Source organism: Pseudorca crassidens, chromosome 15, assembly GCF_039906515.1.
Source record: "Pseudorca crassidens isolate mPseCra1 chromosome 15, mPseCra1.hap1, whole genome shotgun sequence".
Taxonomy (NCBI): domain Eukaryota; kingdom Metazoa; phylum Chordata; class Mammalia; order Artiodactyla; family Delphinidae; genus Pseudorca; species Pseudorca crassidens.
Genome location: NC_090310.1, coordinates 19205129 through 19229961, shown reverse-complemented (window position 1 = coordinate 19229961; position 24833 = coordinate 19205129). Strand labels below are relative to the sequence as shown.

Below are 24833 nucleotides of genomic sequence, written 5' to 3'. Positions count from 1 at the left end.
GCCATTTATCAGCTCATGATCGGGTACCCATTAGTCTACTCCCTGGGTTAGACTAAGGAACACCCAAGCAGCAACAGCCTGGACGAGGGGCTGCAAACATAATCATTACTCTGTCTTTTCCCATCCAACATCTGGGACCTCATGGAAGAACAGTTGTGCATTTGAGGTTCCATTGTCTAGACATGGCATTGTCTCAACCCCCAAGTCTGCGGTACAGTGAGGAGACTGGGGAAGGACATGCTATCCCCAAAATGCCACCCAAATAATGGTTCTCCTCGGTATGGCTCAGCCCCTGGGGTGCCTTATATGTTAATGGCACCTAGCTTTGGCCCACCCATCTGGACCTAATTCAGTGCTTCCCTGGTTTTTCTGCTGTCTCTGGATTCTCTGCTCCTGGTAACGTGGCTAAAGTGTTACATGAGAGCAACTTCCCCAAAGGTTAGAATATGGACAAATGGAGATGCTTGAGATGAGTTTAGGTGTTAGACATGGAGCCAACTACACTGAATCACCTGGCGAAATTAGTTCCTCTTCCATCATCTTTCAATGAGCTCAAGGGTAAAGTCTCCTGTTGGTGTTAGTGAGCATTTAACACCTGTTCAATACTTTTCCTGACTTCTTTTTTTTTTTTTTTTTTAAAGAAAGAATGAGTAAGCTCTGGGCCCAGGGTTTTTGGTGTGCAAGAGGAAGTTGCCAGGAAAGAATAGAACATGAATGAGTGATTTTATTATCCATGTGCATAGTTTTGCTGGTTCCCTTAAGTTTAGGATTGATATTTCATTTACAGTGGTGATTTGAAGTTTTCTTTTTAGATAAGTTTACTTCAATATAAACATGAGTTGGTTTAAAGAAAAACATTAAGTTTTATAATAGTAACCTCTATATTAATAAGTTTTATGTAATAACATTAATAACACAGGAGAGGGCAAAAATTGGGGTGGCGTATACATTTGGGATATATGATAGTTGGGTACCTAACTCTGCACAGAACCCCAGTCCATCCTCACCCCACCCCTTTGTTCCATTTTCTTCTCTCTTTTAAGTCTCCCATTGAGAATCCCAAGAAGACCGTCTGTGCTTCTGAGTTTGGGGAGAAGGTGGGAGGGGGAAGAAGGGCTGCTGGGTGGCAAAATCTCAACTCTGGTCCCCAGGTCACCACGATGCCAGAATACCTAAGGAAACGCTTTGGCGGCAACAGGATCTCCATCATCCTGGCTGTGCTCTACCTGTTTATCTACATCTTCACCAAGATCTCGGTAAGGTGGGGACACAGCCTGGTGAGAAGCTCAGCTGGTGGTGTCCCTCTCCTATTGAGGAAGCTTCTGGGAGGTTCAAGGAAGTTGGGAGGGGTGGGGGCAAAGGCTAAACAGGGGCAGAGGAAGTACGGAAAAAAGGTAGAGGAAAGGACTCCTCCCCCTTCTCCTGCCAAAGCTTCTTCAGCAACATCTTGGGATGGTGCCCATCACTGAATGGGACTCCGAGAGCCCTCAGGTGGGTCTGTCATCTTCCTCCTGGGATCAGGCAGTTATCAACTATTAATCATATGTGCTGATGGCCCACTGAGCCTGCCCCACCCTGACGTTTGGATGGGCAGGCCAAGAGCAGATGCTTTGCAGCCTCCAGTACGTGCTGCTCAGCCTGACTCACACCGATGCCCTCTTCTCTTCCATCTGGAGCTGGGGGAAACCTTGTCCTATGTGGGGGAGGGGGTGGGCAGAGGAATTCCATTCAATTCAAACAACAATAACTGACTCTGTGCCAGCTCCAGATGTGAAGGGCAGAAGGACAATGCTCGCTCTCATTCTGGTGGGAAGCTACAGATGTGGGGAAACCTTCCCAAGGAAAGTTACATCTGAGGAGGATGTAGAGAAAGGGGGATTGGCATTCCAGAGGGCTGGACAGAATAAGAAAACGCTTGGGGGCATGAAAAAACATGACTTGTTAGGGAAACAGGGTGTATTTCAGTGTGTCTGGGAGCATGAATTGAGTAAAGAAAATGAGGTCAAGTGGCAGGCAAACCATGGAGGGCCTGGTATACAGCTCTAACTTATTTGAACATTATCTTGGGGGCAGTAGGGAGCTACTGAAGAGTTTTGATGAGGATGAGATGATCGTGATGGCATTTGATAAAGGCTGCAGTGTGGAGGATGGAGAGTAGGCAGATGAAGAATAGGAGCAGGAAGACGACTGAGGCGCTTGTATTAGCCCAGTGAAGGCTTGTATTAGCCTCAAACATGATCACCCGTAGGGCTCCCGTTTGAGACCCCTGATCTAGGAAGAGATGAAGAAAGGACATCATATGATGTTTCTGTGTTTGCCAGAGTCAAGGCTAGGGCCTGAGCCTGGGGAAACTGTGCTAAAACGTCCATCCATTCATCCACCCGTCAACTTCATGTCTCTCCAGGTAGACATGTACGCAGGTGCCATCTTCATTCAGCAGTCTTTGCGCCTAAATCTCTACCTGGCCATAGTCGGGCTGCTGGCCATCACAGCTCTATACACTGTTGCAGGTACGACTGAACAAGCGGTGATTCTGGGAGAGGTGGTGGGCAGGGGCTGTGGGCCACCCTGTCTTTTCCTGGCTCGTCTTCTGATGTTCCAGTGTGCTAAGACCATGTCTTCGTGAACCCTCAGTCCATCACCCCAGATAATACGATTTCTCTTGGTCATTGTCCAAAGGAAGAGGGATGCCTGATAGAAGGGAGGATTTTAAAAGGTACCGCAAGTGCGTAAAGCTATTTTCCATTTATTTATTCAAGAACTATTCATTAGAACCTACTAGCTGCTGCGCATGTGTAGTCACACACACTATACAAAGCTAGACCGTAAACCACTGCAATTCTGCAGCCTGAGGCCGGGGAGCCTCAACTTTCCCCCTCAGACTTGCATCCCAGAAGAGTGGCTGGTGGAGTGCAGCACCTGGACATGTATCTGCTTTTGAATATTCACCTTCTCATCTTCTGTTCCAGTTTCATCCTTCTCTGCCTCCTCTTGGTGTAACTCATTCCACAAATTATCTATATCTATCTATGTATCACCCACTATATGCCAGGCATCATGCTAGGAGATGGGGCATAGCGGGCAACAAGATAGACAAAATCTTTCTTTTTGGCCGTGCAGCTCGTGGGATCTTAGTTCCCCCACCAGGGATTGAACCCGGGCCCACGGCACTGAAAGCCCCCAGTCCTAACCACTGGACCCCCAGGGAATTCCCATGACAGAAAAAATCTTTACTCCAAAGGAACTTACATTCTAGTGGGGAAGGGGAGACAGACAATGAACAAGGAAGCCAATAAGTGATGTCAGAGTATACTGTTATAACAAGATGGGGAATAATGGTGGGAGGATTCTTTTCCATCCAACGTACAGGCAAGGCCTCTCTAAGGTGATATGTGGACCAGATTTAAATGAGATAGAGGGAAGACTCTGACATGAGAACCCGTGTTGTTTGTTTGAGGAGTAGCAGGGGGGTCAGGGCGGCTGCAGCTGAGCAAGCACATGTGTTGAGGCTGAGTCCTGTCTAGCTGTGGAGGAGGCCACTCATGCAAGCTGGAGTGACAGTGGTGACCCCGGCATCGGCTGTGCTGCAGCCCTGATGGGAGGAGAAAGGAGTGGAGGAAAGGGCAGGCACCGGAGCCTCGAAGGAAATCAGATGAGCCTGGATTTAGTCCCAAATGCCGTGGAACACCACTGGAGGCTCTAGACAGAAGAGTGACCCGTTCTCAGAAATGCAAAAGCCCGCTGAGGCAGAAAGATCTGGGCTGAGTTTTCAGCGCTAACAGAAGCCACGTGTCTGGGGCACAGGGAAAGGAAAGGTTTAGTCGCAATTGCCAATCTATCTCTCTGTTTCCTTGTTTGGGGGTGTCTCCCCCATTAGACTAGAAGCTCCGAGGAGACAGGCAGCATGCTTTTGTTTGCCTCTGTATTCCTACCATGTAGAACTAGGTTGGGCGCTCACCAGATGTTTGGTGAGTGATTGAATAAAACACTAGATGCAGTGCCTGGTAAGTGATAAATGCCCAATAAACATTAGTATAGAGACGTGGGTGGGTTTCAGTGGTACCTATCTTCAGGATCTCACCACACTCAGGCTAACTGCCTGAGTGGGGCCAGCAGAGAACTGGGGCCAGATGCTAAGCCAGTTCTCTCTCCATTTGTGAGATGACCCTATTCCTGGGGCAAAGAAGGAGGAATCACAGAACTACACCCACATGAAAGTCTGTTTGGTTTTTTTAGTGTACTGTGACTTTACCCATGAGTAAATCTGTTCATGTCAGATAAGTGTCCACTCTCTGTAGGGAAAGAGGAAGGAGAAAAGGATAGGGAAGAGACTGGAAAGATTGTTTTGTCCAGATGCTGATGGATTTGCTACCATGATTGTCATTACAAAGATTTTTCTAGGTGGCAAGACCAATAAGAATCCACTGAGGCCAACCACTGTGACCCTCTTTGGGAAGCCTATTAGACTCTGAATACCTAGTACTCACATCCTCTTTCCAATGTTTAAATAAAGGTCTTCGAAGCTTGGGGACCATGGCCCAAGCATCACTTCCCATGTCAGTTAGAAATTACTGTGTAACTAACCACCTACCCCCCATTAGGGAGTTAATGGTTTATTTCTGCCCATAATTCATTCCATGCGTTGCCTGGGTGGCTCTTCTGCTGGTCTCACCTGGCTCGGTTGAATTATACTAGTTAGATGGTACCTGGAACAGCTGGGTGGAACAACATGGTCTCACTCAGGTGGCTGCTGGTTAGCTTGGCTGTCAGCTGGGCTTTCCTTCCAGGTGGCCCTCATGCTCCATGAGGCTAGACTGGGCTTCTTAAAGAAGCATAGTGTTCTCGGGGCAACACGAGAACAAGAGCAGGAACTGCAGGCCTCTTGAGGACCAGACTTGGAGCTGCACAACATCACTTCCACCGTATCTATTGGTTAAAGCAAGTCATTCGGCCAAACCATATTTAAGAAGAAGAGAAATCTTCACCTCAACGTGAAAGGAGCAGCAAGGCCACATTACTAAATGGGCAGGCACCTGGGAAGGAGATATTGTGGCCATCTTTGCAAACAATCAACACTAGGAACTCTCCCCCGTCAGGTCTTGAAATTCCAAGTTCCCTCTGGCACCCAGAGTACCTCCTCTCCCCCAGAGTACCTGACCCTCACCTCAGTGCTCATCTTCCCACTAGGTGGCCTGGCTGCTGTGATCTACACGGATGCTCTACAGACCCTGATCATGCTTATAGGAGCGCTCACCCTGATGGGCTACAGTAAGTGGGGTGCCAGGGTCATTTGGGTAGATGACAGCACCTCTCTCAAGCACGGACATCTGCTTTCATCACTGTTTCAAACCCAGCTGGGGATTCCTGCTTGAGGCATGGTCATTTTAGCTGGAAGAGAGCTGTGCGTATCATGGAAACTTACTGTTTTTTAAGGAAACGTTAATAGATCCTCCTATGTTGACGTGGATAAATAATTAAATAAACAAATAAAAGGGGGCAAAAGGAAAAGTCTTCCTTACAGGAGAATTCCAATTACTAAATGAAGACAGACTGAGGGAAATAGAATATCACTATTAGAACACCACAGTCATAATTGCTATAGACAAGATCCAATGATAAATGCTGAAGTCAGCGCATGAAAGTTTATGAAGAAATAAGATATTTGCTTGGTCTCAAAGTATCACGTCCAAAATATTTATTAATTACAAAGGGCAATATAGCCACTTTACAGTGGAGAAACATGGCACGTGCCACTGTAACTAAGCGATCAAGGCATATTAACTGATATTACAGTAATCAGACGTACCAGTATGTAGCTCCTGATATGGTACACTGAGAAGGACACAGCATCACCTCTGTGCCATTCTTGCCAAAATATATAACCTCAACTTCATCGTAAATAAACATCAGGCAAACCCAAATTGAGGACATTTTACACACTACAATGACCAGTATTCTTCAAAAGTATCAAGGACATGAAAAATGAGGAAAGACTGAGGAACTACAGAGAAAGGAGGGAACATAAATAAACACAATGTGGGATCCCGGATTGCATCCCAGAAGAGAAAAAGAACATTAATGGTGCAAATTGAAGAGCCCATACTGTAGTTAATAGTAAGGCACCAATGTTAATTTCTTAGTTTCTGCAACTGTACTTGGCTTATGTAAGACAGTGACACTAGGAGAAGGTGTATGGGAACTCTCTGTACTACTTATACAACTCTTCTGTATGTCTATAATTATCTCAAAATTAAAAGTTCATAAATGAATACGTATTAAAACACTAGTGATCCAGATGTTTTATCATTTAATGCTGATAACAACCCAATGATACCAGTATTATTTTTACCCCTTGTGTTGGATGAGAAAATTAAGGCACCAACTGTTAGCGCAAGGTCACAAAGTTAGAATTCAAAGCCAGGATTCAAACCCAGTCAGACTGACTTCAGATCTCATACCCTTCCTTCCCCATCACACTCCCTGGTGATGACAGTGGGGAGATAATGTGGTAATAACTTTTGTGGGAAGAGTCTAAGAGCAGGAGTCAAAGAGTATAGGCAGGAATTTTTACCTTAACATTGTGCCTTCCTGCCTGCCGATGCAGGTTACGCGGGTTCGTGCCCCGGTCCGGGAAGATCCCACATGCCGTGGAGCGGCTGGGCCCGTGAGCCATGGCTGTTGAGCCTGCGCGTCCGGAGCCTGTGCTCCGCAACGGGAGAAGCCACAACAGTGAGAGGCCCACATACCGCAAAAAAAAACCCAAAAAAACAAACAAACAAAAAAAAAACCAAGAGAAACTGAAAAACTGACCTAAAATGGAGCTTATTAAAGTGACTGAAATCAAGATCCCCCACTTTCCTTTATACCAAAAGGATTCCAAATTTCATTTGGTACCCTGATGTCTCCTACATGGGTGCTACTCAGACTGTGGTCCAGGGACCAGCAGCATCAGTGTCAACTGGGAGCCCATTAGAAGGGCAGAATCCCAGGCACCACTGCAGACTTGCTGAATCAGGATATGCTTTTTAATGGTTCCCAGGTGATTCGTGTGTACATTAAAGTTTACGATGCTCTGCCTACTTTATTTTCACTCATCCTGGGGTGATTCTTTTCTCAGCCTTTCTACCTGCTATTATCTATATGTATGTGCTTTACACACTCAGATGGGCAGGTCCAATTATTATTATTATTATTTTTTTGCGGTACGCGGGCCTCTCACAGCTGTGGCCTCTCCCGTTGCGGAGCGCCTGCTCCGGACGCGCAGGCTCCGGACGCGCAGGCTCAGCGGCCATGGCTCACAGGCCCAGCCGCTCCGCGGCATGTGGGATCTTCCCAGACGGGGGAACGAACCTGCGTCCCCTGCATCGGCAGGCGGACTCTCAACCACTGCGCCACCAGGGAAGCCCAGGTCCAATTATTAATAAAACCTCCCTTCCTTCCACTACCACAAAATAATTTTTCAGGGAAAAAAAAAGCATGACAAAAATTTATCATCACAATATTTTTCCCCCAGTAGCCACTGTTCACCACAACCTTCAGCAAAGATAAGCCAGGCTGCAGATTACATATCATTCCTAACTCAAGTGGTAACACCAACCCCTTCTCTTCCATACCAAAAAACAAAGAAACAAACAAAAAACCAAAAATAAAACACAAGAAAAAAACAAAACAACAACAAAAAGACAAACACAACCTTCCAGAACGTAATCCGGTGAGAGCAATGTTATTTGGGGATAACCTTGAATCTGTTCAATTAATGAAAAGAAGCAAATTATCTGCAGATTGCAGTGCTTTATTGTTTTTTAAGGACAACACACGTTTGTGCCAGGTGCTGTGCATTTTATGTGTATTATCTCACTGTCTTTCTCCAGCCCTATGAGGTTGGTGCTACATTATCCCCACCTGCAGATGAGGAAACCGAATCCAGACAGGGAAGCGACTTGCTCAAGGCCATAAGTTACCTGGACCACTCTTGTGATACCATGAATTGAGAGTAGCTGAGAAGAAGTTCAGAGGTGAAAGAATGTTTCCTTCAGGCAGGCTTTCTTAACCTGGACAGAATTCACAGGTTTTGTGAATCTTGCATGGGAAAGAAATTCATCTCTGTTTTCATATTAGCATCTTTCAATGATTCGTGTAGGCAGCAAACCACAGGAAGATTTGCAATATCTGTGACTTTGATACCAAAATACACCCCCCGAGGTTTTTATCCAAATGTTTTTACAGTTGCTTCTGATGTATTGAAACACTGTGTCCATGGTTATTTTAAAGCTAAATTGTTATTTGACCCACTGTGGGGTCTTTCTACTTAATGGAGCAAAGAAATAAATTACTACGTCAGAGTTTTTATGGTTTGATGGGTGCCTTCAACATATTTGGTTTTCTTTACAATCTATGTATTGTGTATTGTATATTTAGGAATATTATTCTGAGAAGCAATCCATAGTCAATACCAAAGGCATGAAAAAAAAAAAGGCGAAGAACCTTTAGGTCAACTAACTTTCCTTGGTATCTCTGTTCTAAGTAGGATTTCACCAATCTCCAACCATCCCCTCATGAGTTGCTGTGGATCAGTCTGAGTTCCTGGCAAATTTGGGTTTCCTCTGAATACTAGGTTTCGCTGCAGTCGGCGGGTTGGAAGGCCTGGAAGAGAAATACTTCTTGGCTGTGGCCAGCAACCGGAGTGGGAACAGTAGCTGCGGGCTGCCCCGGGAAGATGCCTTCCATATTTTCCGAGACCCACTGACATCTGATCTCCCGTGGCCTGGGATCCTATTTGGAATGTCCATCCCGTCCCTCTGGTACTGGTGCACCGATCAGGTACAGGGCAGCAGCTGAGAAAGCTGCTCTCGGGGACGCTTCCTTCCTTGGAGTATCTGGAGGCTGGGTTCTTTTCTCCCACTATCTGTTCTCTTATTTGCGTTTCTCCCCAAACATCCTTGAGAACTTCTTTCTCTCTACTGCTCTACGTGTTATCTTCTTATTCTTACTCATGTCGCAGCAAATCCAAAGCTACTGATATTTGCAAAGGGGAAAGCTTGATACATCCTGCTGGATGTCTGGAAGGATCCAGTAAGCAAGAGAGATGAAACATTTTAAAGAGAGCTTAAAACTGGTATTGGTATTATTTGCTCCACAAATACTCACTAGGTGTCCTCTATGTGCCAGCCACTTGGAAGTCACAAGTAAACAAATCAAACAGGCTCTCGGAGCTCACCTTCTTCTGGTGGAGGTAGACAGGCAATAAATTATGGGGAATGTTAAAAGGTGATAACTGTCATTAAAAAAAAAAACAAAACAAGCAGCGGGGGGGTGGAAGTGGAGGGTGTGGGAGTGTCATCTAAAATACAGTGATTAGGGGAGTCATGGTTGAGAAGTGACCTCTGAGCTAAGGAGAGTGAGTGGGCTCTGGTGATAGTTGGGGAGGAGAGTTTTAGGCAGAGGGACCCGCCAAAGCAAAGCCCTTAAAGCAAATATATAACTGGTGTGAAGAAAGAAATGAGAAAAGCAAAAGGCACTGTGGTGTGTATAATAAGCCCTTTTGTGTTAAAAGGTGTGTGGGGGGGATAGAATCCATATTTGCATTTGCTTGTATGTGCTGAAGGAAACTCCGGATGGATGTATATAAAACTAAGAGCAGTTACCTGTGGGCAGGGAGGTGGGCAGATGTGCCAGGATGGATGGAAGCCATTTCACTGCACACCTGTTTGTACTTTCTCAGGTTTCAAACCCTGTGAATATATCATCTGTTGAAATGGCTTTTTCCATTACATTAATGATCAGAGATCTGTGTGCCATTTTGGAAGCCCTATTTCATATTCAGGGCTGATGAGACTTTAAATAAAATAATGATCATGGAGTCGGAGCACTGAATTGATGGAGGGGACACTGCAGAGAGTGAATCCAGGTCACCCCAAGGGTCAGAACTGAGTGAAGAGCTAGAAACCAAGAGCTAGAGATGGGTGTAATACTGCCCCTTTAAGAGAGAGCACCCCTCCTCTTCCTTAGCAAATCTCAGGCTGGAGAGACCCTGGGAGACAGCTCAGACTGAGGCTAACAGCCTGGGCTTTAACCTTAACAGACCTGGAATCAAGTTCAGGTGGCATAACCTTGGGACACCGTCTAAGTTCTCTGAGCCTCTGTTTCCTCATTAGCGGGGTTACTAATAATTGTGAAAAAGGGGAGCATTAGGAATTTGCTCATAGTCTTTTTTGTTGCAGGCGCATTTAATAAACCGTTTAAAACATTTACATTTTTGCTTTTTTTTTTTTTTTTTTTTTGCGGTACGTGGGCCTCTCACTGTTGTGGCCTCTCCCGTTGCGGAGCACAGGCTCCGGACGTGCAGGCTCAGCAGTCCATGGCTCACGGGCCCAGCCACCCTGCGGCATGTGGGATCCTCCCGGACCGGGGCACGAACCCACGTCCCCTGCATTGGCAGGCAGACTCTCAACCGCTGCGCCACCAGGGAAGCCCTTTGCTATGGTTTTATGCTACTGCTCTTGACATGGCTCAACAGCTTATATTTATTAATCCATACAAATATTTCCTCGAGATGCCTCACACCCTTACTAGCTGGGATTCCAGTGTGCAGCCCTTGAAGCCCACCTCCAACCCACCTCGCATTGTTCGAGAGCCTGGGGACTTAATTAATCCGGGATGACTTGATCTTCTTCCAAAGGGCAGGCAGGGCCAGAGGGGCCAGAAACCCAAGCCCTCCTTGGACCCCATGACTTCTGGTTTTGCGGCTGCTGAGCTGAATTCTGTTGAGTCCAAAGACTGTGTTAGTCCCTTGGGCTGGTGCTGCCCTACGTAGCTCATTTCAGAGCAGCAGAAAGACAAAGCAGCATTCACTGTTCACTGATTGGGGGCGTGTTCCTAATCTTCCTGGGCAGAGACGGAAGAGGTAAATCACAATCGATAATCGTAATGACACATTGATTGATGCTGGACCATCTACCAGTAACTGATATAAGCATTTCCTATATGTTAACTCATTGATTTTCATAACATTCCTATGAGTCATGCTCCATTACTTGGGTCCGGGGGTTGCCGTACAGGGCGACACCCTCTTCCCAGGGCTTGTGAGGTTTTGAGCAGCACAAATCTCTTAAAACTTACTCAGCTGGAGGCTCCGCTTCATGGGAATAAAAGCCAGCACTCTTCTCAGTCACAGCTTTGGATCTCCTGTCGAAAGGGCTTGGTTCTCCAAAGCTCTAAATTCTTTCCTCTCTGCTTCCAGATGGACCGACAAGGACTGAAGCTTGCATGCCTCTTTTTGGCACCTTTATGAAGCAGTAAAAAGTATTCTATAGTTGCTGTATCGTTCCATGTAACTATCACATTGTTAAGTGTTCTAGAAAGCCCAATAGGTGTGTGTTTGGAGTCCTGAGAAATGACAGGGAACAAACAGCTGACTTCCCAGCTCTGGATAGAGGGATCCTCACTGCTCCTTCACCTTTCCTCACATAAGCTGATGCCACGTTTTAGAGTCTTTCACTGACAACATCCAAACCAATAATAATAATCTGTGCAGGTGAGGGTACACTTGGTTGCAAGTCACAGAAAAAAAAAATCAAATTTAAACCAGCTTAGGAAAAGGGTAGGGGATTTATTAGCTCATGGAATACGAACGGCAGGAAGCTGGACTAGCCTTCAGAAAGTGCTGGAACTTTTTCTGGTTTCTTTCTCCATTGTCTTTCTCTCTTACCTGCTGACTTCATGGTCTCTCACTGCAGACCAGCTGCAAAGAGACTGACAACTCTCCAAGTCCCAAATCCAAATACCCTGTGTAAGGGCTCTGATTGGCCAGGGGTGGGTCAGGTGCCTCCCCCTGGATCAGGCAGATTCCGTACCCAAGATGACAGGGTAGCCTTGTGGAGAGGGAATGGGTTTCAAAAGAAGCAGCAGGACGCTCTAGGAAGCCTATGCCATTGATGAACATTGTTTTAAAAAATGGGAACAATTCCCACTTTGTCCTGCTCACCACAGCACCATAATGGTAACGGCATTTCACTCCTCTTGTCCACAGTTCACTGAACCAACTCATAAAAGCTCTAGTAACTCACCAAGACCTCTGCAACTTCTCCAGATGCTTCAAGATCCAAAGCCCAAGGAAATAGTAGAGAAAGTTCTGAGTTCATGTAGATTCAATCTGAAGCCTGGAGCAGGATTTTGGGGGACCAGTCTTCTACTCAGAAGACACTCTAGAACATGTCATTCCCTTTGAGTGGATAAATCGTTTTAGTTACTCGATATAGCAAAATCATCACCAAAATAAATCTAGTTAATATTCGTCACCATACAGTTATTGATACAATTTTTTTTCTTGTGATGAGAACTTTTTTGTGTGTGATGAGAACTTTTAAGATCTATTCTCTTAGCAACTTAAAAATATGCAATCCAGTATTATTAACTATAGTCACCATGCTGTACACTACATCCCTAGGACTTATTTATTTTATAACTGAAATTTATACTTTTTGATCCCCTTCATCCATTTTGCCCACCTGCCACCCTTTGTCTCTGGCAACCACCAATCTGTTCTAAGTAGATAAATCTTAACAAGACCTACCTTATGCCACCCAACAGAGAGAAGGGGTCAGGATAAGACCTAGGCATACCATATGCAGTAACTACAAGTCCAGACATGCCACTCCTGTTGGTAGCAATATCTCAGAGCCTCTCTTTCTCTTAACTCATCACTCCTAGCAAAGTATTTGCATTCCTCTTCTATCCTCCTTCCCGTTCTTGATTTCTCTGCCTTGGTATAGCTACCCCAACTGGACCACTGGATCACAGGGATTGAGAATAGGAGAGATGTTTCCTTAGAGAAGGCAGGCAAACCGAGCTCCTGGGTCTACTATGCCTACAAAGAAGCCATGCGCACCTAGTTGGCCTTAAGAGAAATCTGTCTCAACTTCCAACCACACCACTGTTTTCCAGGTGATTGTTCAGCGGACTCTGGCTGCCAAGAACCTGTCCCATGCCAAAGGAGGCTCTCTGATGGCCGCATACCTGAAGGTCCTGCCCCTTTTCATCATGGTGTTCCCTGGTATGGTCAGCCGTGTCCTCTTTCCAGGTAAGAAGACAGTTGGGAGGAGAGGTTGTCTGTGAGTCTCAGACCCTGTGAAGTGTTCTGAACGTCTTACTGACTGCCCCTCGAGAATGCAGCTGGAGTCCCTTCCTGGTGATTCAGCTGAGGTGTCTCCATCTCGGCAACTACTGACTCAGTGCTGTTTCCCAACATTGGTTCAATGAGGACGTCCTATTAATGTCCCAGGCCAAATCAAATGGAGACCTTTCTGGGGACTCGCCTCAACTATATATTTTCTGAAACCACAAACTAGGCTAAAATCTCATGGTTCCAGATGTCAGCTCCCTGAAACCTCATGTGAGGGCTCCCCTCACACTGCAATGTTTGAACCCAGTGGTTTGGCAATTTTGGCCCAATAGAACCCTTTGGGCGTTCCTTTTCTTAACAAAATCAGGGATATCAAAACCTCTAGAGTATCTGTCTTAGCTTTTTCTCTTTTTTTAAACTTGGTAGAGGGATGAGGTTGGCAGCATGGGGATTAAACAGGACTAGGGGTGGGGGATGTTATTGGGAGTCGCTGTGATGTCAGGAGCTGGTGATCTGTGTGGAAGAACGCTCCTTTCTGCCTCATTAAGTTTAACCCTGTTTTGACCCAAGCTGTTATTAACTCAAACGGGCAGAAATCTCCCTCCCCTATGCCTTATCTTACATGACGTTGCAGAGGTAAAGAAGGGGTTAGGGTGAAATGGTTAGTCCAGAAGTTTTTTGTTTTTGTTTAAATTAATTAATTTATTTATTTATTTTGGGCTGTGTTGGGTCTTCGTTCCTGTGCGAGGGCTTTCTCTAGTTGCTGCAAGTGGGGGCCACTCTTCATCGCGGTGCGCGGGCCTCTCACTATCGCGGCCTCTACTTGTTGCGGAGCACAGGCTCCAGACGCGCAGGCTCAGTAGTTGTGGCTCGCGGGCCTAGTTGCTCCGCAGCATGTGGGATCTTCCCAGACCAGGGCTCGAACCCGTGTCCCCTGCATTAGCAGGCAGACTTTCAACCACTGCGCCACCAGGGAAGCCCCAGTCCAGAAGTTTTGTCAAAATAATTTAGAACTATGGATTAGGTGGAAGGACTTGGGGCAGAGAAAGGATGGGGAGCCGTCCATGGTGCCAGATGCTGGGATTGCGCTTCTCTAGCCCTGACGGATGACGAACCCAGAGCCATCGGTCCTCTTTCCAGGGAAGCAGCACAAGGCTTGAAAAATCCCAGATGAGGATAAGAACTGGGATCTTGGTTTTATGGCGACTTGATGGAAAATATACAGCTAAGGGGAAGGCGACATACGAACAAAGAAAGTGGCTTAAAGCAACCAACATTCATTGTGCTAAGGGCTAGTCCCCGTGTGAGGAGCTTTGCAGTAGAGGGTGGCGGTTATGAATATGAACACTGATCTGAAATGCCTTGCCTGAACCTTGGCTCTGACACTTCCTGGCTCCTGTGACCTTGAATAAGTCACTTAATTTCTGTTAAGTGCTTCTGTTTCCTCACTTGTAAAATGGGGATAATATTTCCTAAGGCTTAAAACAGTTCCTGGCACGTGGTAAACACTACAGAAGTGTTCACTTTTATTATTCTATACATGTTTTATCTCATTGATCCCTCAAAAGGACCTTATGAGATAGGTACTATTGTTATTTTCATTTATAGATAAAGAAATCAGGGAATTCCCTGGCAGTCCAGTGGTTAGGACTCCACACTGGCACTGCTGAGGGTGTGGGTTCAATCTCTGGTCGGGGAACTAAGATCCAGCAATCCGCGTGGCCAAAGAAAGGAAGAAATTAAAGCTCAGAGAAATTAATTGATTCACTCATTTATTCTTCTTCCATGGATTCAACAAATATTTTGAAAGCCAATTATCTGCCAGGCCTTTTTCTAGAAGAGCCTGGGGATGCATAAGGGAACAAGACATACCGTATCCCTGCTGTTGGGGGGGATTACGTTTTAGTGGTGAAGGAGACAAAAAATACGTAAGTGAGCTATTCATTGATTGTGCTAAGTGCTGTGAGGAAAATGCATAGGGAAACATCACAGGGAATGCTGGGCAGGGGCTCCTATGACAGGGTTTCCAGGGAAGGCCTCTGTGAAGAGGCAACAGGTTATTCACGCGGATGGTTTGAAAATATAATTTAGAGTGGAGCCAACCAGATGAATGATGGATTGGATGAAGCTGTTAAGGAAAAAAGAGGACTCTAGATCACTCCTAGGTTAGGAGACTTGCTGGAAGTTACTTGGCTAGGGCTGGGTAAGCCAACATTTAAATCCAGGGGCATCTGCCTCCAAAACCTGACTCTTAATCATGCTACTGTCTCTCTCAGGAAATCACATCAATACTTAGGATCAGTATCAGGATGATCAATAACAAGACCCTGACCCTCACTCTTAGCAGTCAGCCAGTCAATAACGGTTGTTAAGTGAAACATAATGCCACATTCCATGCCCCTAGGGAGTTTATAACGTAACAGATGAGTCTGGTACTCGTGAAAAAGTAAGAGAAAATTGATATCAAAACACTCTAGCATTTGGTACTAGCAATAGTGCGAAAGGAATTTAAGAGAGTGAGGTAGGGTGGAGATGGTGAGGTGGGTGCGGTGCATTTGAAGGTCTTGACTGGAGCTTCTCAAAGTGTGGTTCCCAGTCTAGCAGCATCAGGGTTGCCTTGGAACTTGTTAAAAATGCAAACTTTCAGGTCCCGTCCAAGAGCTTTTGAATCCGAATCTCTGGGGGTGGTGCCCTGCAGAAGATTGAGAAGCCCTGGTCTAAAGGGCCAGGTGCCAGGCCAAGCCACTGTTCCTACCCATTTCCACCCTTCTCTCTATCTCAGCTCCATCAGCAACCTGCTGAATCTTCAAATGGGTCCAGCACTGCCTAAAATGATGCTCTGATCCTGAGCTCTCTTGAACGTGGAAAACATCCTCTTCCACTTAGTCCATCCAAGGAATAGCGCCCACTTATAAAGGAACTCTAGTGGAAACCAAGAAAGAAACAAAACAACCCTCAAAACAATGAAACACAAGAGTCTAGAAATGTTCCTGTTTACAAAGCCAATCATCTCCACCTGAGCTTTGGAATAAGCTAAGGTTTTGAATCCTATCCACGATACTAGCTTTATGATTTGGGGATGTTATTAGTCTCTATGGGCCTCAGTTTACTTGTCTCTGAAATAGGTATAATGGCAATATCTTCCCCATGGAGTTGTGAAGATTACATGAGAAGGTGTATGTGCAGTGTTTATTTGCAGCATCTGAGTCGTAGTGAACTTCCATGAATGTTGGCATTTGGAAGAAGGAGGTTTGGTGCTGTGTTTGGACTGGACTCTGCTAGAGCCATCCTTTATGTCAAGCATCATAGGATCTGACAAGGGAATCCACTCCATATATGAAATGGTTGATTAATTCACCCAAGACAGGTGAGCTGATATTAGAGAATGGTGGGTTAACAATCACAAGGCTGTTGGTTTCATTTATAACTTAGCTGAGCCAACTAGTTTCCCTGTGATGAACATTATTCTTTAGCCTGAACGAACACACACAATTTTCTGCCCTAAACATGCTTTATAAACTTTGTGTCTGTCATGTGTTTCATGGTTGAAGGTTGCATTCCTAGAAGGTTAAACAAAAACTAGGTCATTAAATGAATGATTTCAGGGGGAGTCTTGCTCCTTCTTGGTGTCCCTTGAAGAGAGGAGCTTTTGGACAGCAAGAGTCCAAACCCACAAGATTGGAACATAAGCAAGATCTTCGCCCCATACCATGTTCTGGCCACAGGAATAGAACTATTTTCTAATCTTCTCCTAAACTTCCGTAGACAAGTCATAAACAAGCCAAGAGCTTTGACCTCTCAAAAGCATTTTTCTCAACGAGGTTGTTTCTTCTCAATACTTCCTGTCAAATATCATTTTTGGTCTGCGGTCTTAATTTTGTCTAAGACTGAATCAGAGTTTTGGAGGCATCTACTTTTATTCCATAGCAATTGTTACTTGTATTATGAATTGTGGCCACAGCACCCATTTCCTCTCCCATTGGTGGATGTAAGTGGAGGGAAGGGTCCCAGCTTTGACAAGACATAACAGTGAGTGGAGAAACTATACAAAGACCAGATAGTCCTTGGGCTTCCTAATGGATGAAGGGGCCTGGTGTGATTTCCATTTCTTAGGTATTATGCTATCTTAAAAAAGCAAATGAAGGATCGAGAATTCCCTGGCGGTCCAGTGGTTAAGACTCCACGCTTCCACTGCAGGGGTCCCAGGTTCGATCCCTGCTTGGGGAACTAAGATCCCACAAGCCACATGGCGTGGCCAAAAAAAATCCAAACCAGAATCAATAATATTAGGGGAGGGATAAATTAGGGATTTGAGGTTAACAGATACACGCTACTATATATAAAATAAACAACAAGGACCTACTGTAGAGCACAGGGAACTATATTCTTTTTATATATGAATCACTTTGCTGTATACCTGAAACATTGTAAACTTCTATACTATACAACTATACTTCAATAAAAAAAATTTTAATTAAATAACCCCCCAACAATATTAGATTTTAAAGTTATGATGTACTTTAAATGTTTACATTTATTAAATTAACAGTTTTAACACATATAAAAATATAAAGACTAGACATACCACCTCATCTGGAGATACTGTCAAACATCTCTGTTTGAGGCCACTTGTGAATGTGAGGCCTCAGCTACCGGATCATCGTGACGTTGATACTGCATCAGAATGGGGGAGGAGATGGGTGTGGGCAGTGAAGGGCTCCAAGCCCACCCCTAAACTGAGGCTCGAGGTCGTTCCCACTTGCCATAGAAGGTGGGACGGAAGGCAGTGTTACTCATCAAAATGAGGAAGAAGGACAGAAGCCTTTGGACTGAGCAGAGGGAGGGTCTAGGAGTTATTTATGGGAATTATTCCTAGATGCAGCTGGCCAAAGAGACTTGAGGATTTATAAGTGGTCCAGCGGGGGTAAGTGGTGTTGTGTTGGCATTGAGCGGGTGGTGAGGAGTGTGGCTCAGCTCAGATATGAGGAAGACAGAAAGTAACAAGAAAGCTGTCATTCAAACACACGTGCCAGACCACTGAAACAACCTACACTCTCTTGGCCTTCCTTCTCTGAGATATTGGATTGGATTGAGAGACCTGTTCTGTCTCCGACATGGCCTTGCTGGGTGATTATAACCAGGTCCCTTCCCCTCTGTAAAGATTACACTAATAATGAGATAGCTAGTCTCTCGCCAAGAAAAATGTATCGAGCATCTACTCTGCGCCACACACTCGTATAATTTTTAAATCTCTTCTTCTGTCTTCCAAGCAGGAGGCCTATGCTTCTAAGCTTGGCGTGTGTTCATCATGACAGAGATGAAGAACTAGAGGTGCCAGGAAGTCCGGATGGATTTACACTAGAAAATCAAAATGCTGTTCAGGAGAGAAAAGAATTGATACAGAAATGGAGAGAGAGGAGGAGAGAGAAATTCAGAGCCTGGTTGGGTTCTTATGAGTCTAAAATGAGGAACAGCTGTTCAACTATGTATACTGTTGAGAAGGAGATGGGGAAAAGAGGAACTTTTAAAATATTTGCCATGTGTCAAGTGAGGGCATTCTCCTTTGCACTTCCGATGAACTTAGGTAAAGATGTAAATTGCTCGTGTCCTTTTGGGGGGCTTAGGGAGCCTGATGTAGGGCACTGTGCTGAGACTGGCCGTGAGGTGTCTCGGCTTTTTTTGGGTTATAATAGTACAGCTGAAAAGTATTCAGCACTTCCTGTGTCCCAGACTCTGTGCTGAGTGTGTAATGTATATCATTTCATTTAATCCTCACTATAATCTTAGGAAGTAGAGTTCTGTTACTGTCCCAGTTTTGCAGATACGGCAACTGAGGTCCAGAATGGTTAAGTAACAAGGCCATGGATTATTAAGTCTAGGCTCCTTTTTATTTCACTGGACTGTACGCTTATATACAGTAGCCCTGTCTCCTGGTGCTGGCCTGCGCCAGGCCGTGTTTGGGCCGGGCCTGGGCCTCTGAGGGTCCGTCTGCTTAGCTCTGGGCTTGTTTCCTCCATAGACCAAGTGGCTTGTGCAGACCCAGAAATCTGCCAGAAGGTCTGTAGCAACCCCGCCGGCTGCTCTGACATCGCGTATCCCAAACTTGTGCTGGAACTCCTGCCTACAGGTAATGGTCCCTTCACCCCTCAGTTGAGTCCCCCCGGGGCACCCAGAAAGGAGGACATTGGCTTGGGCTCTGATCTGAGGAGGGGGGCAAGATGGGAGGGCTGTGGGAAAGAATGGGCTCTGGGCTGAGGAACTAAGCGCCCAAATAAAGCTCCGGCCCTGGCTACGCAGGGGTCTCTGCCCCCCTCCCCGAGTCCCTCCTGTTGGCTCCCACCCCTGAGTTCCGCCTCCTCCGAGTTGAACCTCTCGGGACCAGCTGGCTATGGGCCTGGGAAATGGGGTCAGCGGTGAAGGCAGAAAAAGCCTGAGGCCCAAAGACCTCCCTTCTGCCCCCAGGGCTCCGCGGGCTCATGATGGCTGTGATGGTGGCAGCGCTCATGTCCTCCCTCACCTCCATCTTTAACAGTGCCAGCACCATCTTCACCATGGACCTCTGGAATCATCTCCGGCCTCGGGCATCTGAGAAGGAGCTCATGATTGTGGGCAGGTAAAGTCTTACTGGGCTGGCGCCAGGCAGGGGTGTGAAAAGTCCAGATAACCCAGGGAGGAGAAAGCTGAGCCACCCAGAGGGAAAGTCCAGCCTTCGACTTCTCCAGGCTGTCTCAGCCTCCTCTGATGGCAAAGGTGAAGTACATCAGGGCTCCGTGGATGAGTAAGGCGTTCATTCATTCAAGAGCTATTCAGTGAGCACCTACTATGTGCCAGGTGCCGGGCATAGAGCAGTGAAAAGAAAAGACTCAGTTTTGCCTTTGTGGAGCTAGGAGAAGAAAAGGATAAGTAAACAGGTAGTTATAACCACAGTGAATGTTATGATGGAGGAGCCAGGACACCTAGGGAGTCAGAGGAAAAGTCTTCAACTTGGACTGGGACCTGAGGGGTGAATAGGAGTTAGCCAGGTAAAAGGGAGAAGGGTGTTCTGGGGGTTGGGGGCAAGGTTTCTCTAACAAGTCTTGTGCAAAGTCCTGATATCTAATGGGGGGGATGAAAATGACCGAAGTGAGTGGCATGTACATTTTATGTAAAATATATGCTAATAAGCATCTTGGGACTCTGCCCCTTAAGAAGGTGTAGCTAAGGGCTGTCTCATCCTTGGGTTAGGGAGAGGTATGACATCAAAAGCATAATCCATTAAAAAAAAAGAAAAAGAAATTAGACTTCATCAAAACCCAAAACATTTTTTCTTCAAAAGACACCATTAAGAAGATGAGACGACAAGCCACAGATCGGGAGAAAATATTTGCAAGCCATATATCTGACAAAGGACTTGTCATCTAGAATAATCTAAAAAGCAAGATTGTAGTCTAGAAAGTTCCTGCAGGATACCACTACACACCCACTAGAGTGGCTATAATCAAAAAGGCAGACAGGGAGGCAGAGAAGTTGGAACTCTTGTGCATTGCATGTGGGGATGTAAAATGGTTCAACTGTTCAAAAGCAGTTTGGTATTTTCTTAAAAAGCTAAGTATAAACTTACCATGTGACCCAGCAATTGCATCCCTAGAAATAAAACCATCTGGCTGTACAAAGACTTGTATACAAATGTTCATAGCAGCATTTTTTACAATAGCCAAAAAGTAGAAACAATCCAAATGTCCACTGATGGGTGAAGGATAAACAATGGTATACAATGGCATATCCACTCAATGGAATATTTTTCAACAATAAAAAGGAATGAAATATTGATACATGATATGTGATGAACCTCGTGCTAAGACATGCTAAGTGAAAGAAGCCAACTGCAAAAGACCACATATTGTATGATACCATTTACTTGAAACGTCCAGAAAAGGCAAACCTGTAGAGACAGAAGTAGATAAGTGCTTATTTAGGGTGGGAACAAGAATAAGTTGTAAATGGGCATGGGGGGACTTTTCGGAGTGATGGAAGTTCTAAAACTTGATTGTGGTGTTGGTTGCACCACTATAAATTTACTAAAAGTTACTGCATTGCACACTTATAATGGGTGAATCTTATGGCATATAAATTCTACCTCCGAAAAGCTATAAAAAAGAGAGAGAAGCGTTCAGGGGAGATAAAACACTAATGCGGGGGGGTCTCTCTCCATCCGGCACCAGGGTGTTTGTGTTGCTGCTGGTATTGGTCTCCATCCTCTGGATCCCTGTGGTCCAGGCCAGCCAGGGCGGCCAACTCTTCATCTACATCCAGTCCATCAGCTCCTACCTGCAGCCTCCCGTGGCTGTGGTCTTCATCATGGGATGTTTCTGGAAGCGGACCAACGAAAAGGTAGCCCTGGATCAGCCCTTCAGCCCATCGGATGGGAGAGAAGGGGACTGGAGAGGGACATGAGGATATCAGGTGTCATTAGGGAGGATGAGTTCTGTGCGGGAAGATACAGGGAGGGTGTTAGCTGGCTTTTGAAGAAAAGCAATGAGGGTTCTATTTTGATGCATTTTGTCCTTAAACAGGGAAGCTGAATTAACAGGGAATTATATGTCATTGATTAATTCTATGTAAAAGATAAACAGATAAGTATCACCAGCCCTTTTCGAATTACTGACCCCTGCTGTGACCGTCGCTAGAAAGCCACGCTCTCGAGGGGGTTTGCCAAGGTTTCCGGAGGCCTGTGCCGGACGCCCCACAGCCCTGCCCGTGTCTAAGATGGCCTTGCTCTGATTCACAGGGCGCCTTCTTCGGTCTCATCTTGGGCCTTCTCCTAGGCTTGGTTCGTCTGGTCCTGGACTTCATTTACGTGCAGCCTCGGTGTGACCAGCCAGATGAGCGGCCAGCTGTGGTAAAGGATGTCCACTACCTCTACTTCTCCATGATTCTGTCCTCCGTCACCCTGATCACTGTGTCCGTCGTAAGCTGGTTCACAGAGCCGCCCTCCAAGGAGATGGTACTTTCGGGTTTGACACTGTATCCGTTGAGACCCTTCACTGCTAGTGACAGAAAACTCAATTGACTTCAGTGAAGAGGACTGATTGTTCAAAAAGCTGAAAAGTCCAGGGCTGGGTCTTGGGAAGAACTTGATTTCAGGATACTGAAAAGACCATCAGAATTCATCTCTCACCTCTCCTTCTGTTCTCAGGCCCCTTGTGGGCCCAGCAGCTTTTAGGGATACATCCTCTCTTATTCTCATTAAGCAAAAGCATAAGCGTTTTTGTCCCAGCATTTCCAGTGAAGTTCCTGATGCCCGTTGATGGAGTCAGCTCAAGACACATGATCACCCATGAACCAACTTGCTCCCCGTGGCCAGAGACATGGATGAGCTCCATGCTGATCACAGGGTTCCCCCCACACTCACGGGCTAGGGTTAAGCTCTGGGGACTAGAATGAGGAAGGGTGAGATCCCCACTGGAGAATTAGGGCTGTTCAAGAAAGATGGGGGACTGAGTGGGGGAAATGTCCATTGATTCTGAAGAGCGCTGGGAGCTGAAGCTTTCTGGAGGGTGGAGTGAGAGGGCAAGACTGGGAGAGACTCGGGTGTGAAGGCTAAGCTTGGGGTTGGAAGGCGGTGGGAGAAAGGGATGAAAGTCACCGCTCCACCCCATCTCACAGTTCATCTCTGCTCCATAGGTCAGTCGCTTGACCTGGTTTACTCGCCATGACCCCATGGTTCAGAAGGAACAGGTGTCGCCAGCAACTCCCCCGCCTCTTACCCTCTCTCAGAACAGGACACCAGAGGCCAGCAGAACCAACGTTCAGTTCGAGATTGTCCAAGAAAACATGCCCCAAAACCACAGCTGTGAGTTGCTTTGCTCTTCAGTTACAGTAGGAACCTCTAGAAGCATCATATAATTAAGGGGAAATTTTTCTACCAAATCACAAGCCAGAAAATGGGCACACTTGGAATTTTAGCATCGCCTGACTCCCAGGGTCTGGTCCTCCCTCACTCTCTGGCCACTGGAAGGGTTAGTAACTTTCAACAGATGCCTCAGGTGGAAAATTAGAGCCAGTGTTTGTTGAGTGCCTACTAAAACATGGTTCATTTGATCCTCCCAAAACCCCATGTGGTAGGCTGGGGTACTGCTGGCAGTCTTTAAATGACTGGTTTTAAAACTGGCAGCTTGCAGGCATATTTTCCTTTAGCTCACCTACTCTTTTAATAAAATGTGAGTTAACATTTAAAAATTGTGAGATTTCACATAAAATTCCAGATTTCCATCTTCTCTTGAAAAACTGGAACATCTGGCAACATGGAGCCCATATGTCTGCATGGCAAAAGTTGTCTGGAGCTGCAAAGCAGCTGTTCCTTAGACCTGGAATATACAGTTAGCCAGGGTCCCCACCAGTCCCTACTGTCTCCATGACGCAAGGCTGTGGTTGTCATTAATCATCATACATGGCTTTAAAAAAAATAATAATTGTGGATATGAACCCATGTCATCCTCCCATGGGAAACTCAAGGATAGATCCAGAAGGCCACGTGTTTCAAGAAAGATGAGAGAATCTTTCTTGGTAGAGGTGACGTGTTTAATAAGAAAATCAGCTCCCCTGACTCCCACACGTCACCCGCCTGGCTCCACCCGCAGCTGATTTTGCAGACCCAGCTCTGAATGGGGAAAGAGAGTTCCCTGCAAGAGTGCACATCTCTCTTCAGCCTCCTGGCAGGCGATGCAATACAGGGAGGAAGTCAGATAGAAAAGGTCCTAAACCCACCTTTGCCTCTGCTAACCAGCTGTGTGCTTTGCTCAAGTTAGGCTGAGTCTCTGTCTTTTCATCTGAAATTCTGCACCTGAAGATGGTGAAAAGTCTCAAAATACCAATCTGCTAGAACTAAAGAGTCTTCCAGAATCAAAGTCTTAATGAATACCTTCCAGAAAAGGAACATAAAGTATTTATCACAGTGTGTGGGACACACCCGGTCTCTCTTCTCTCTTGCCTGGGAGACACAGCCCATCCTTATGACCCTTATTTGCTGGGTTCTTTTTAGGTGACATGACCAAAAAGCAGTCCAAAGTGGTGAAAGCCATCTTGTGGCTCTGTGGGGTGGAGAACAAGGGCAAGGAGGAGATGCCGAGCAGAACAGACCCTGTCATAGTTTCCCTGGATGAAAACCCCTTGGTGAAAACCCTTCTGGACGTCAACCTCATCATCTGCGTCAGCTGTGCCATCTTTCTCTGGGGCTACTTTGCTTAACATGGGGGTGAACCCAGGGATCCAAGCTCTCAGTTTGCTATCAATGCCCCAATTTTTTAATGAAGGAAAAAAATAATAAAGCCTTGTTTGTTTACCACCAGGCTTCAAAGGTGTCTATGGGCCACTTTCAACATGACATTTAGTTAGTCCTGTTCTTCTTAAAGGGGCTTCCCTGGTGGTGCAGTGGTTGAGAGTCCGCCTGCCGATGCAGGGGACGCGGGTTCGTGCCCCGGTCCGGGAAGATCCCACGTGCCGCAGAGCGGCTGGGCCCGTGAGCCATGGCCGCTGGGCCTGTGCGTCCGGAGCCTGTCCTCCACAACGGGAGAGGCCACAGCAGTGAGAGGCCCGCGTACCGCAAAAAAAAAAAAAAAAAAAAAAAAAAGGAATGAAGGCTAGAAGCTGGAAAAAGAAAGAGGCATAAAGGCTTCTTTGTCTCAAAAGGCCAGTTATTCACTCTTCCTGTCCGTCATGTAACATCAGTAGCCAA

At 46.0% G+C, this 24833-nt stretch overlaps 1 protein-coding gene across 4 annotated transcripts in view; it reads left to right on the top strand.

Annotated features, from left to right (window-relative positions):
• SLC5A11 (solute carrier family 5 member 11) overlaps window positions 1–24448 on the top strand; it is a 52323-nt gene extending 27875 nt beyond the window's left edge. For 2 of the 4 annotated variants that reach the window (XM_067706346.1, XM_067706345.1), the window contains 11 exons: window positions 1152–1256; window positions 2405–2510; window positions 5188–5268; window positions 8615–8820; window positions 12943–13078; window positions 19140–19247; window positions 19583–19733; window positions 21322–21490; window positions 21888–22103; window positions 22784–22952; window positions 24141–24448. In XM_067706346.1, coding sequence (XP_067562447.1) covers window positions 1152–1256; window positions 2405–2510; window positions 5188–5268; window positions 8615–8820; window positions 12943–13078; window positions 19140–19247; window positions 19583–19733; window positions 21322–21490; window positions 21888–22103; window positions 22784–22952; window positions 24141–24346 — 1653 coding nt within the window. In that variant the 3' untranslated portion in view covers window positions 24347–24448. The remainder of the gene's footprint in view (window positions 1–1151; window positions 1257–2404; window positions 2511–5187; window positions 5269–8614; window positions 8821–12942; window positions 13079–19139; window positions 19248–19582; window positions 19734–21321; window positions 21491–21887; window positions 22104–22783; window positions 22953–24140) is intronic. The other 2 variants (XM_067706347.1, XM_067706348.1) reach the window with 2 other exon arrangements.
• Window positions 24449–24833: the final 385 nt, after the last annotated feature.